A 12393-nucleotide genomic window follows, 5' to 3' on the forward strand; every position below is an offset into this window, starting at 1 on the left:
CAGAGGAAAGAGAGTGCAGAATCCAGACCTTCCAACCTACCTCAGCAAGCATCACCTGCCAAACCCAGTGGCACCGTGAGGCAGCAGTGCGAACCACTATGCCACCGCACCGTGCAATAGGGAGGTCTTATCATTTGTATGCCGTGGAGTGAAGAATCAAAAAACACTGACAAAAGTGCCCAAGTTATGGGTGGGGAGGGAATGTGTCCACGTGTTCTAGAAGTAGCAAAGTGCCCCTGTTGATATTTACACAGTGAATCATCTTAGAATTGTGTTTTTAAATTGCAGAGCAGATATTTGGGATCCAGTCAATGTCAATAGTAAATACCATCATGTGTTCAAAATAAAATGCACAAGTGTTTCTATTCTGTCACGTGTTCAATTTCCAGCTTTTACTCATATATCAGATCCCAAGTTCAACATTTATCCTTAAGAATAAATTACGACTGTGAAAAATCTCTCCTCAAAATGTCTTACTTACGTGAATCCTAAAATGGTTACTATAGCATCAGGTTGCACCTTTCTATAGGCATCTTCCAACTAGAGAAATAGGTAGAAGTAGATTAGAAAGATTACACTCTAAAAATAAATGTATAAACTGCAAAAGAGTGGCAAACTGTTTTAATTTTACAGGAATATATGTACAAAAATGAAATGCTTTCATTTCATTACAATAGACTTCCACAAAGTTTGTTATGGTAGGGCACTTAATGACAATTACAATTAGTTAGATTTGTCTTTGCGTATTTAGGTTTTCAGTTTCCTTCATAACAAGTTGCTAATTGTGTGATTTGCTAACAGCTCAATGAGGGAACATTAGCAATATGAGTGAACATAAATCTTCATATTTTAGAAATCTTACCAACAATTAAAACCAGCAGTAAAATATTCCACAATTGTAATATTTAATTTTCAGTGCCTGGGAGGTAGATTGGCAGAAATCAATATTCGCAGTAATCATCATTAAAAGACTAGTTTGGCTGGAATGGACAAAACTTAGATTTGTTTGTATCTCAATTTGAACTTCACCACATTCAAAGAATGTCAATATTGAGGCAGACAGTGAGATGCTGATTTTGTGTAGTTAATGCAGCAAAGGATCACAGACAGAAACTTTTGGACATTTGATTTTAATCACACAGATGCTCATGTGCAAATTTGCAGTATAATTTACACAATAACAGTGAGTGTCACTGGCCCCACTGCTTCTTTGACAGAAAATGATGGTCTGTGAAATTGACTGTGTTATGGCACACATTCCTTATCACCACTCACCTTTCCGGAATGCCTCCAGGCAGCATCTCAATAGGATTTCGCATTTCAAAGCTGCCGGTCACAGAGTCACAACCTACAGCAGCTCATTTCTACCATTTAGATGGAATTTCAAAAATGTTAAGTTCCCCTGAACAATAACTACAACATAATCAATGCACTCTTGAGAATCCACCAATTTATATATTTTGAACTGATTTCAGACTCATAGGGATATCATTTTGGCTGATACACAATAACCATATTATGATAATGCCCAAATTGAGCTCCATTTTCTTTTAGAAAGACACTCTCATTACTGAATTATTACCTACAGCCAAAAAGGAGCTGACCAGATAGTTGAATATTATCTCTTTAAACAACATTTTAACGGCAATGGTTTATTGCCAAATTGCCTTCATTCACAGGATGTCTGCATCGTTGGAAAGACCAGCATTTATTACCTGCCCTTAGTTGTCCCCGAGAAGGATGTCTTGAACATAACCTACTGGTTTGCTACAGGGCAGTGAACTACATTGCTGAGGAGGTGGAGCCAGATGTCAGCCAGATGAGACAAGCGCAGTGATTTCCTTCACTAAAAGACATCAGTGAACCAGATGGGTTTTTGCAATAATCCAGCAGTTTCATGGTCACCATTATTGATGACAGCTTGTTAACTCCACAAGTTGAATTAACTGAATTTAAATTCCTCCCAGCTTCCACACTGCAGTTTGAAATCATTTTGCCTGGTCATTGGTCCAGCCTTTGATTACTTGTCCTGTCACATAATGGTGTTGCTGCTGTGCTCCCTTATAATTACAATGCATTGAAAATGCAGGAATACAGCCACAGCAGGAATCAATGCAGGAAGAATTTATCACCAGTTGTGAAAAACGTAGTTCTGGACTGCAGCAGGTTCTTCTCAATTATCTACCAAATTGATGACAAAGTCAAATCAGAGAACATATGATGGGTAAATAAATCCACCAAGATCTAGGATGTATCTATGCTTAAACCTAAAGTTGCAAAATATTTAATACAAACATCCCACAGTAGGGAGACATTGCAGCACAGTGGTGGTGTCCCCACCTCTGGCCTAAAAGCTCCAGGTTCAGGTGCAACTTTAAAACTGAATGGTCAGGAAAGGTGTGTTGATAATGTGGCCAATCATGTTGATCATCAGCCTGTAAACCCAACATGCCTGGTAACAGACCACAAGAGTGGGAGAGTTTCCTGGTCAGTACTCCTGCAGAAAGCAACACTAAAACACTGCAATCTTTGTCAACCATAATGATGCAACAATCCAATGGAAGTCCATAGTTGTCAATATTTTCATCGGACATGGTACCTGAAGGAGGTGCAGGTTTCCATAGAGTCAAGTCAGGTTCACTTTGATAGCCAATAAATGATATTAATGTAGAATTTAAAAATCTCTGTAAATCTGTATTTTGCATGCTTTGTGCTCGAAACATCACTGTAACATTATCCATGGTTACATTTAAAATAGGAAGCCATAAGGAAACTTTTATTTTGTTTTTAAATTTAGAGTACCCAATTATTGTTTTTTCCAATTAAGGGGCAATTTAGCATGGCCAATCCACCTAACCTGCACAGCTTTTGGGTTCTGGGGGTGAAACCCACGCAGACACGGGGGGAATGTGCAAACTCCGCACGGACAGTGACTCAGGGCTGGGATTCAAACCCGGGTCCTCAGCGCCGTAGTCCCAGTGCTCACCAGGAAACGTTTATAATGGCAAAATAATATGAAGGGAGCTAGTGGCATGGTAAGTTAACGAACCATGCAAATCACTCAAAATGCTTTGTTCAAAACTGTTTTCTCCCTGTAACTGGAATTTGTGTCCACAGTGAGATACTAAACTAATTTTTACTTAAATCAAAATAATTACATACTGCACATGGGCAGAATTGCACTTTCCCATTTAACTCCATTTGAAACTTTTCAGAAATCCATTAATGTTTTGCATAAATATATGAAGTGGTCCTTGGACCAGGATTTCTGTTGTACAACCCTAAAAGGCAAGATTCACACGCTGTAGCAGCCAGTTAGAAAAAAAACACTTGGTGATTTTACAACGTTGGTCATTCAATTACATACCAGATCGTTAAATTCTTTAGAGAGATTTTTATACAAGCTTGAGGACGGATTGTTCAGATCGTCTGTAAAGGACAGTTCTAAAATTCTAACTGCATAGTTCTGTTTTTCTGCAACAAAATATTGTTTTATTATTTCAAACATAGAGAATGCATAATTGTTTGCTTTAAGATGGTTTGTGTTACTAATGAATCATGGTTATTCTTTAATCTAATATCCCACAAAAAAATATGGTTGGAATTTTTCAGAAAATAATTCAACTTTTCAAAGATTAGCAAAAATAAAATGATCAAGGTGTGAAATTCTAAGAATCTGGCTAGCTATAAACTTGAATTTGGGATCAATTGTACCCAGCTTTTGACTGCTCTAAGTCCTCTGAGATCTCCCAAAATGGTGTCTCTTGAACCTGTATACCCTTTTGGGGTGAGTTATGCCGGATACCATATTGGTGAGTGGATTAGCATGTGTACATTAAATGCCACTGGAAGTAGCAGGCAGACTATGAATGTGCACCTCCAAGGCTTCCTGCCCTGCTTTGGAGGCAGGATATCTTTCCTCCTTTCCACTTCCACCAAGACCTCTAGGGAAACACTCTCAAAACCTTGAATCCTGGGTGGCATGGTGGCACAGTGGTTAGCACTGCTGCCTCCTGCGCTGAGGATCTGGGTTCAATCTGTGTTTGGCCAGCCCGGTAGCACAAGTGGACAGCACTGTGGCTTCACAGCGCCAGGGTCCCAGGTTCGATTCCTTGCAGGGTGACTGTCTGTGCGGAGTCTGCATGTTCTCCGCGTGTCTCCGTGGCTTTCCTCCGGATGCTCTGATTTCCTCCCACTGTCCAAAGATGTGCAGGTTAGGTGGATTAGACATGATAAATTGCCCTTAGAGACCAAAAAGGTAGGAGGGGTTATTAGGTTATGGGGATAGGGTGGAACTGAGGGCTTAAGTGGGTCGGTGCAGACTCTATGGGCCTAATGGCCTCCTTCTGCACTGCGTGTTCTATGTTCTAATCCTGGCCCTGGGTCACTCAACAATGTGCAGGATAGGTGGATTAGCCACGCTAAATTGCCCCTTAGCTGACAATCAGACCTGAAATCGGGCCATAGGCTTCACTCATGCCCCTCAGGTTTGTCAGCGTGGTGTGCATATCTATTCCAATACGGGTGAAACTTTGTACATTACATTTGCCTGCTTTCCTACATAATAGGGTCCTAAAAGATTTAACTGCAGAAATGGTGGACGTTCTAGCAATAATTTTACCAAATTCTCTAGATTCCTGAACTGTCCCAGAACATTGGAAGTTGGTAAATGTAACACTGTTATGCAAGAAAAGAGGAAGAGAAAAAACAGGGAACTATAGGCCAGTTAGAATGACATCAGACGTTGCAAAATATTGACAATGAACTTCAAAATGTACTTGTTTGTACAGCATGCAAGAAATAATACTTTTCACTGTATACTAAAACATGTGAGAATAATAAATCAAAGCAAAAGAACAAAGAACAATACAACACAAGAATAGGCCCTTCGGCCCTCCAAGCCTGTGAAATGATATGAAAATCACTTTTTGTCACAAGTAGGCTTCAAATGAAGTTACTGTGAAAAGCCACTAGTCGCCACATTTCGGCGCCTGTTCGGGGAGGATGGTGTGGGAATTGAACCGTGCTGCTGACCTGCCTTGGTCTGTTTTAAAAGCCAACTCTTTAGCCCTGTGCTAAACCAGCCCCACTTGACAAGTGGAGAGCTGCAAGGATCTGTTTGGGGGCCTCAGATATTTCCAATCTATGTTAATGACAAATAGAGATTTAGAGTATAATGTATCTTTACTTATTCTTTACGACTGTTAATTAGGGAGTGCATCACAGCTGCAGAAAAGGAGGTAGTCGAGGAGGGTTTGGCTACTGAGTCAGTATGGGTGGAAGTCAGAAAGGAGCAGTCACGTTATTGGGAGTTTTCTATAGACCCACAATAGCAGCAGAGACATGTTGTTCCCCTGTTCAAGAAAGATTGGGCAGAAGATCTTGGAATGGTGCAGAAGTAACAGAGATGTTGTCATGGGTGACTTCAACTTCCCCAATATTGACTGGAACCTTCTTAGTGCAAATGGTTCGGATGGAGCAGATTTTGTCAGGTGTGTCCAGGAAGGATTTCTGACTCAATATGTAGGTAGGCCGACTAGGGGGAAGGCCATATTGATTTGGTGCTTGGCAATGAACCAGGCTAGGTGTCAGATGTCTCGGCGGGAGAGCATTTCAGTAACAGTGACCGGAACTCCTTGACCTTTGCAATAGTCGTGGAGAGGGATAGGAACAGACAGCATGGGAAAGTATTTAATTGGGGGAGGGGAAATTATACTGCTATTAGACAGGAGCTGAGGAGCATAAATTGGGAACAGTTGTTCTCAGGGAAATGCACAACAGTAATGTGGGGGTTGTTTAAGGAGCACTTGCTGCGAGTGCTGGATAGTTTTGTCTCACTGAGACAATGAAGGAATGGTAAGGTGAAGGAGCCTTGGATGACAAGAGAAGTGGAGCTTCAATTCAAGAGGAAGAAGGAGGCTTACATAAGGTTGAGGAAGCAAGGATCTGGCACGGATCTATAGGGTTACAAGGTAGCCAGGAAGGAACTCAAAAATGGACTTAGGAGAGCTAGAAGGGGGCATGAAAAAGCCCTGATGGGAAGGATTAGGAAAAACACTCAAAGCGTTCTGCAATTATGTGAGAAAAAAGAGGATGATCAGAGTGAGAATTGGGCCGATCAGGGATAGTGGAGGGAACTTGTGCCTATGAGGATGTAGGTGAGGCCCTAAATGTATATTTTGCTTCAGCACTCACTAGAGAGAGGGACCTTGTTGCTAGTGAGAACAGTGAGAACCAGGTTAATAGACTCAAACAGGTTGATATTAAGAAGGAGGATGTGCTGGAGATTTTGAAAACATCAGGATAGATAAGTCCCCTGGACCAGACGGGATATACCCAAGGTTTCTACAGCAAGCAAGGGAGGAAATTGCTGCACCGTTGGAGATGAGCTTTGTGTCCTCACTCTCCACTGGAGTCATATTGGATGATTGGAGGGAGGCAAATTTTGTTCCCCTGTTCAAGGAAGGGAATAGGAAAATCCCTGGGAATTACGGACCAGTCAATCTTACGTCTGTGGTGAGCAAAATATTGGAAAGGATTCGGAGAGATAGGGGGAGGAATTTTCCGCTCCCCACATGGTGTGGGAGAATCGCGAGAGGGCCTCCAGACATTTTTTACTCCCCCCCTGGCGCCCCCAGCAATTCTCCCCCCCCCCCCCCCCCCCCGGCTCGGAAAAATCGGCGCTCGCCGTTTTTCACGGCGACTGCCGATTCTCCGAGCCCGATGGGCCGAGCGGCTGGCCCTTCACGCCCGTTTCACCACGGCAGCAACCACACCTGGTCGCTGCATTAGTGAAATGGGCACCAGATGCCTGTTTGGGGCCCAATTGGCACGGGAGCACCACGACTGTGCTCGGGAGAGGACAGGCCCGCGATCGGTGCCCACCGATAGTCGGGCCAGCGTCCAAAACGGACCCACACTTTCCCCTCCGCTGTCCGGCAAGATCAAGCCGCCACGTCTTCTGGGCGGCTGAGGAGAAAGACGGCCACCGCGCATGTGCGGTTCGCACCGTCTGCGCGATTAAGTCATCCCCGCATGCGCGGGTTGGAACCGGCAACCCGCGCATGTGCGGATGGCCTCACAAATGCGCCGTTTTGCGCGTCATTTCCGGCGCGACGAGGTTGCGGCCGGGAAAGATGGAGGCCCGCTCCTAGCCCCCTGGGTGGGGGTGAATTAGGTGCGGGGAGCGGGCCCCGAGGCCGTCGTGAACATCGGCCGATTTCGCGACGGCCATCCCAATTTTTATCGGGAGCGGAGAATTCCGCCCAGGATTTATGATTATTTAGAAAAACATAGTTTGATTAAAGACAGTCAGCATGGCTTTGTGAGGGGCAGGTCATGCCTCACCAGCCTCATTAAATTATTTTGAAGATGTGACGAGATACATTTATGAAGGTTTGGCAGTGGATGTGGTGTATATGGATTTTAGTAAGGCATTTGATAAGTAGGCTCATTCAGAAAGTCAGGAGGCATTGGACAAAGGGAAATTTGGCTGTCTGGATACAGAATTGGCTGGCCGAAAGAAGACAGTGAGTGATAGTGGATGGGAAGTATTCCATCTGGAGGTCAGTGACCAATGGTGTCCCACAGGGATCTGTTCTGGGACCTCTGCTCTTTGTGGTTTTTATAAATAACTTGGATGAGGAAGTGGAAGGGTGGGTTAGTAAGTTAGCCGATGACACAAAGGTTGGGGGAGTTGTAGATGAGGTTGACGGCTGTTGCAGGTTACAACAGGGCATTGACAGGATGCAGAGCTGGGCTCAGTAGTTGGCAGATGGAGTTCAACCTAGATAAATGTGAAGTGATTCATTTTGGAAAGTCGAATTTGAATGCTGAATACAGGGTTAAAGGCAGGATTCTTGGAAGTGTGGAGGAACAGAGGGATCATGGGGTCCATGTACATAGATCCCTCAAAGTTGCCACCCAGGTTGACAGGGTTGTTAAGAAGTCGTATGGTGCGTTGGCTACATTAACAGGGGGATTGACATTAAGAGACACAAGGTTTTGCTGCAGCTTTATAAAACCCTGGTTAGACCACACTTGGAATATTGTGTCCAGTTCTGGTCGCATCATTATAGGATGGATGTGGATGCTTTGCAGAGGTTACAGAGGAGATTTACAGGATGCTGCCTAGACTGGAGGGCATGTCTTATGAAGAAAGGTTGCGGGAGCTGGGGCTTTCCTCACTCGAGCAAAGAAGAAAGAGAGGTGACTTGACAGAAGTGTACAAGGTGATAAGAGGCATAGAAGGATAAGAGGTAAGAGGATAGAATGGATAAACAGAGAATTTTCCCCTGGGCGGAAATGGCTGTCATGAGGGGACATAATTTTAAGGTGATGGAAGGAAGGTATAGGGGAGATGTCAGAGGTAGGGGGCGCGATTCTCCAAAATTGAGACTAAGTGTTCGTGCCGTCGTGAAATGCGAAACGGGCGCGGGGCCAACCGATCCTGACCCCCACAGGGGGCCAGCACGGCACTGGAGCGGTTTACACTGCTCCAGCCTCCCTTCCTGGTGCCGAATGGACGCAGCACCAACCCACGCATGCGCGGGGGACTACTTCAATGCGCCGGCCCCTACGCAACGAGGCGTGGGGGTTCAGGGGCCGGCCGCACAATAATGTAGGCCGGGGGCGGGGGGAAAGAGGCCGGCCCGCTGATCGGTGGGCCCCGATTGCTGGCCAGACCCCATCGGAGGCCCCCCCTGGGGACGGAACCCCCGGGGACGGAGCCGCCCCCCTCTCCACAGGCCGCCCCCCACCCGACCCTTTGCGCAGAGTTCCTGCCGGCAGTGACCAGGGGTGAATGGCGCCATTTCCATGCGTCCGCTCGGCCCATTTGGGCCAGAGAATCAGCAGCCCGGCCTTGGACAGCGGCCCGCGACTGGCACCGCGCCAAACTTGGAGACGCAAATGCGCTGATTCTCCACACCTCTGAGAATCGTGCGCCGGAGTCGAGGCGGCGTGGCGCGGTTTCGGCGATTCTCCGGAACGGCGCGGGGCTTGGAGAATCACGCCCAGGTTCTTTACACAAGAGAGTGGTGAGCGCGTGGAATGCACTGCCAGCGGAGGTGGTGGTCAGAGTCATGAGGGACATTTAAACAACTCTTGGACAGGCACATGGACAGCAGTAAATTGAAGGGGTGTAGGTTAGGTCGATCTTGGATTAGGATAAATGGTCAGCACAACATCGTGGGCTGAACGGCCTGTACTGTGCTTTACTGTCCTATGTTCTATGCATGTTCTCCCCATGTCTGCGTGGGTTTCCTCCGGGTGTCCCGGTTTTCTCCCACAGTCCAGAGACGTGCAGGTTAGATGGATTGGCCATGATAAATTGTCCTTTGTGTCCAAAAAGGTTAGATGGGGTTACTGGGTTATGGGGATAGGGTGGAGGTGTGGGGTGCTCTTTCCAAGGGCCAGTGCAGACTCGAAGGGCCAAATGGCCTCCTTCTGCACTGTAAATTCTATGATAAAATATTTTTTTTAAGGAATCTAGTATGTAAATATTGATGTTTATAGAAACTTGGGTATACTCATAAAATGAACAGAATTAGCATCAGAAATTCTCTGAGCAATTTGTTCTTCATAGTTAATGAAAGATTGACCTGCACTGGAGGCAACACTTGAATGGTCCTTGGGAACAGAAGCTTTGTCAAATGGAGTTTTCTATGGAGTTCAGGTGAATAAAGGGTAACCTCATTAAAAAGAGAGATTTGAAGGGACTTGAAAGGGTAGACACGGAGAAGATGTTGGCTCTGACTGAGGAATCTAGGAGACTAGGCTGGAGACAATCTCAGGATAAGGGCACAATCATTTAGACACTGAGATAAGGAAAAATGTTTTCACACAAAGGTTTGAGAATCTTTGAACTTCTTTAATTATATCTTTAAATATATTTACATCTGAGGTGGATGGGCCTAGGTGAATGTGGGGAGGCCCTGCCATTGTGAAAAAGGCAGACAAGCCCATAAATCGATGTTCTGTTCCAATCCACAGCAACTGTCATTTTCTTTTAAAAATTTTATTGTATTTGAATTCCTTTTTTACCAATTAAGGGGCAATTTAGCGTGGCAAATCCAAGTACCCTGTCCATCTTAGGGTTGTGAGGGTGAGACCCACGCAGGCAGAGGAAGAATGTGCAAAGTCCACACAGACAGTGACCCGGATCGATCCCCGGTCCTCAGCACTGTGATGCAGCAGTGGTAACCACTGTGCCACCATGCCTCCCCGAACAACTACCATTTTCTTGGGGCTGTCAATGGAGTTCGGTCACATTTCAAACATGCACATTTTGAGCAGGTGGCTGCCCATAGATGTCAGTTTTGCCTCCACTCATGATTTTGATTTTGGTGAGGCAGGTGTCTGAAACTTGATGCATACAGATTAGGCCTGGTAGGAGCAGGTCTGAACTTTGTGGATCCTGTTGGATAGCGAGAGTACCCTTTGAGAGCTAAGATTCCTCTTTCATTATGTTCCCTGGGCACCTTTGAGAGGGGTGGGGAACCCTCGGCCTGGGGCCAGATTTTTTTTCTTTAGATCAGTATTTTCTGAATATCTCATATTGCCCTCCAACTGAGTGGCTTGCTCAACCATTTCAGAGGGCAGTTAAGAGTTAACTATGTATTGTGGGTCTGAATCACATGTAGCCAGACCAAAGAGGGATAGCAGATTTCTTCCCCTAAAGGACATTAGTGAACAAGATGGGCATTTTCAACAATTGATGATAGTTGTCACACGGTCCGTAACCATTACGGAGAGTAGCTTTTTAAAATTGAAATTAAATTACACCAGCTCTCATGCTGCGATTTGAACCCATGAGCATTAGCCTGGGCCTCTGGACTACTTTTCCGGTAATAGTACCATGATGCCATCATCTCCCCATTGCGCTTTTATAATCAGGCCTCTGGGAGATTTCAAAATTGCACCTGATCCCTATATGCTGCACTTTGGGCCAACCAACAACATTTTCACAGAGGCCCAGGTTTTGGGGAGAGAGCAAGGCTCGAGATCCAGGAGCAGGAGCACCAAGCGGGGACAGCAAGCTGCTGGCTGCCAATTAAGTGGTGAAGTGTGAGTAAACTGGGGCAGGGGAAAAGGGAGCAAGTCTCTCTATGGTTAACCCCACCTCCCCCTCCCAGCTCCACTGGTGTCCCTGGACAGTGGATGAACTCCTGCATTCTGAGGAAGAAGCCCATTCTTCAAGTCCAGGAACCTCAAACTGGGAGTTGGCCAGAGGTCTGAGTTGTTTAGGCATTGGCCTGGGCTGGTTTGTGGAGAGAGAAATAGATTTGGAAAGGAGAAGAAGGGAGAGAAAGAGACAAGTGGAAATGTAGAGAGGAGAACAGACAGAGTGGGAAAGGGAGAGAAAGTGATGGACAGAGAATGTGGAAGGAAAGGAGGCACAGAAGCTGTGATACTCATTAAGGAAAATCTATTTCAGCCATTGCATTAAAGCTGTGAGTGAGTTGAATGTTTCTGTATTCTCGCTCTAAAAAAATGAATTCATTTGTGTTTTGTGTGTGTGGCCCACAACTGATCATGTCTCAGTGAGACTGGCCTGGATACAAAAAAGATTCCCCAGCCCTACCTTTAAGTGAGGTCAGGTGCCCAATGGGCGAGGTCAAGTCCCCTTTGGGATTCCAAAAAGTAGGCATGAATGTGTGTAAAAAGTGCATAAACTAATTGGAACTGTGAAGCTCGCTGTCAATTGTCAACAGTGTCAAAATAAACTCTCAAGTGGAGCTCTCACAAGCAACTCTCAAAAGTGTTCAAGAAGAACCATTTAAAGGAGCTGTCAAATTTTATGGAATTTATAACGCCTGTCCTTTAATTATTTGAAAAGCTGTCTGGAGTGTTGAAAGAGAAATGGTTACTTGCTATTTCACTCTCACACTTGACATAAGTATTAGGTTAACATTACTGCATCAGCGTCACAAGACAGCCATCCATGTCACAGTAGTGTGTCTGCCATTTCAGAGTTTGATTGACAGTTCAAAGTAGTCATGGACACTTTCCAATACTTTAAAAAAAAATATGTATTATGCAAATGATTGAAACGTTTGGTGACATAAAAGGTAATGTATTGAAGGATTGTATTTCTGAATGCAATAGACCATGGAACTTTTTAATCTCAGCATGAATCTTGAGGTCTGCCTATTGTGGAAATGGAGATGGAATAGTAGATTATAAGGGCAATGGGTTCTTGGTTGGTGAATGGGTTGGCATAACCTGTACCAAGTTGGAATAGTGGCAATGAGGGGCCATGGCTCATGATGGGACCTAGGCTGGAAAAGAGTGTATAAGGGGCTATAGGTGTGGGCAGAGATTGACGTGTAGGCTATGTAGGATGATAAGGAGTGGATGTGGGGCATGGAGAGATTGTTTGTGTGCGAGGGG

General features: G+C 45.1%; 1 protein-coding gene across 1 annotated transcript in view; it reads right to left on the bottom strand.

Moving 5' to 3' along the window:
• LOC119967387 (adhesion G protein-coupled receptor F4-like) overlaps positions 1–12393 on the bottom strand; it is a 179871-nt gene that overhangs the window by 80312 nt on the left and 87166 nt on the right. The window contains exons 6-7 of the mRNA XM_038799886.1: positions 3368–3474; positions 482–540 (exon numbers count right to left, since the gene is read on the bottom strand). Coding sequence (XP_038655814.1) covers positions 482–540; positions 3368–3474 — 166 coding nt within the window. The remainder of the gene's footprint in view (positions 1–481; positions 541–3367; positions 3475–12393) is intronic.

This window comes from Scyliorhinus canicula, chromosome 6 (genome assembly GCF_902713615.1).
Source record: "Scyliorhinus canicula chromosome 6, sScyCan1.1, whole genome shotgun sequence".
Lineage (NCBI taxonomy): Eukaryota > Metazoa > Chordata > Chondrichthyes > Carcharhiniformes > Scyliorhinidae > Scyliorhinus > Scyliorhinus canicula.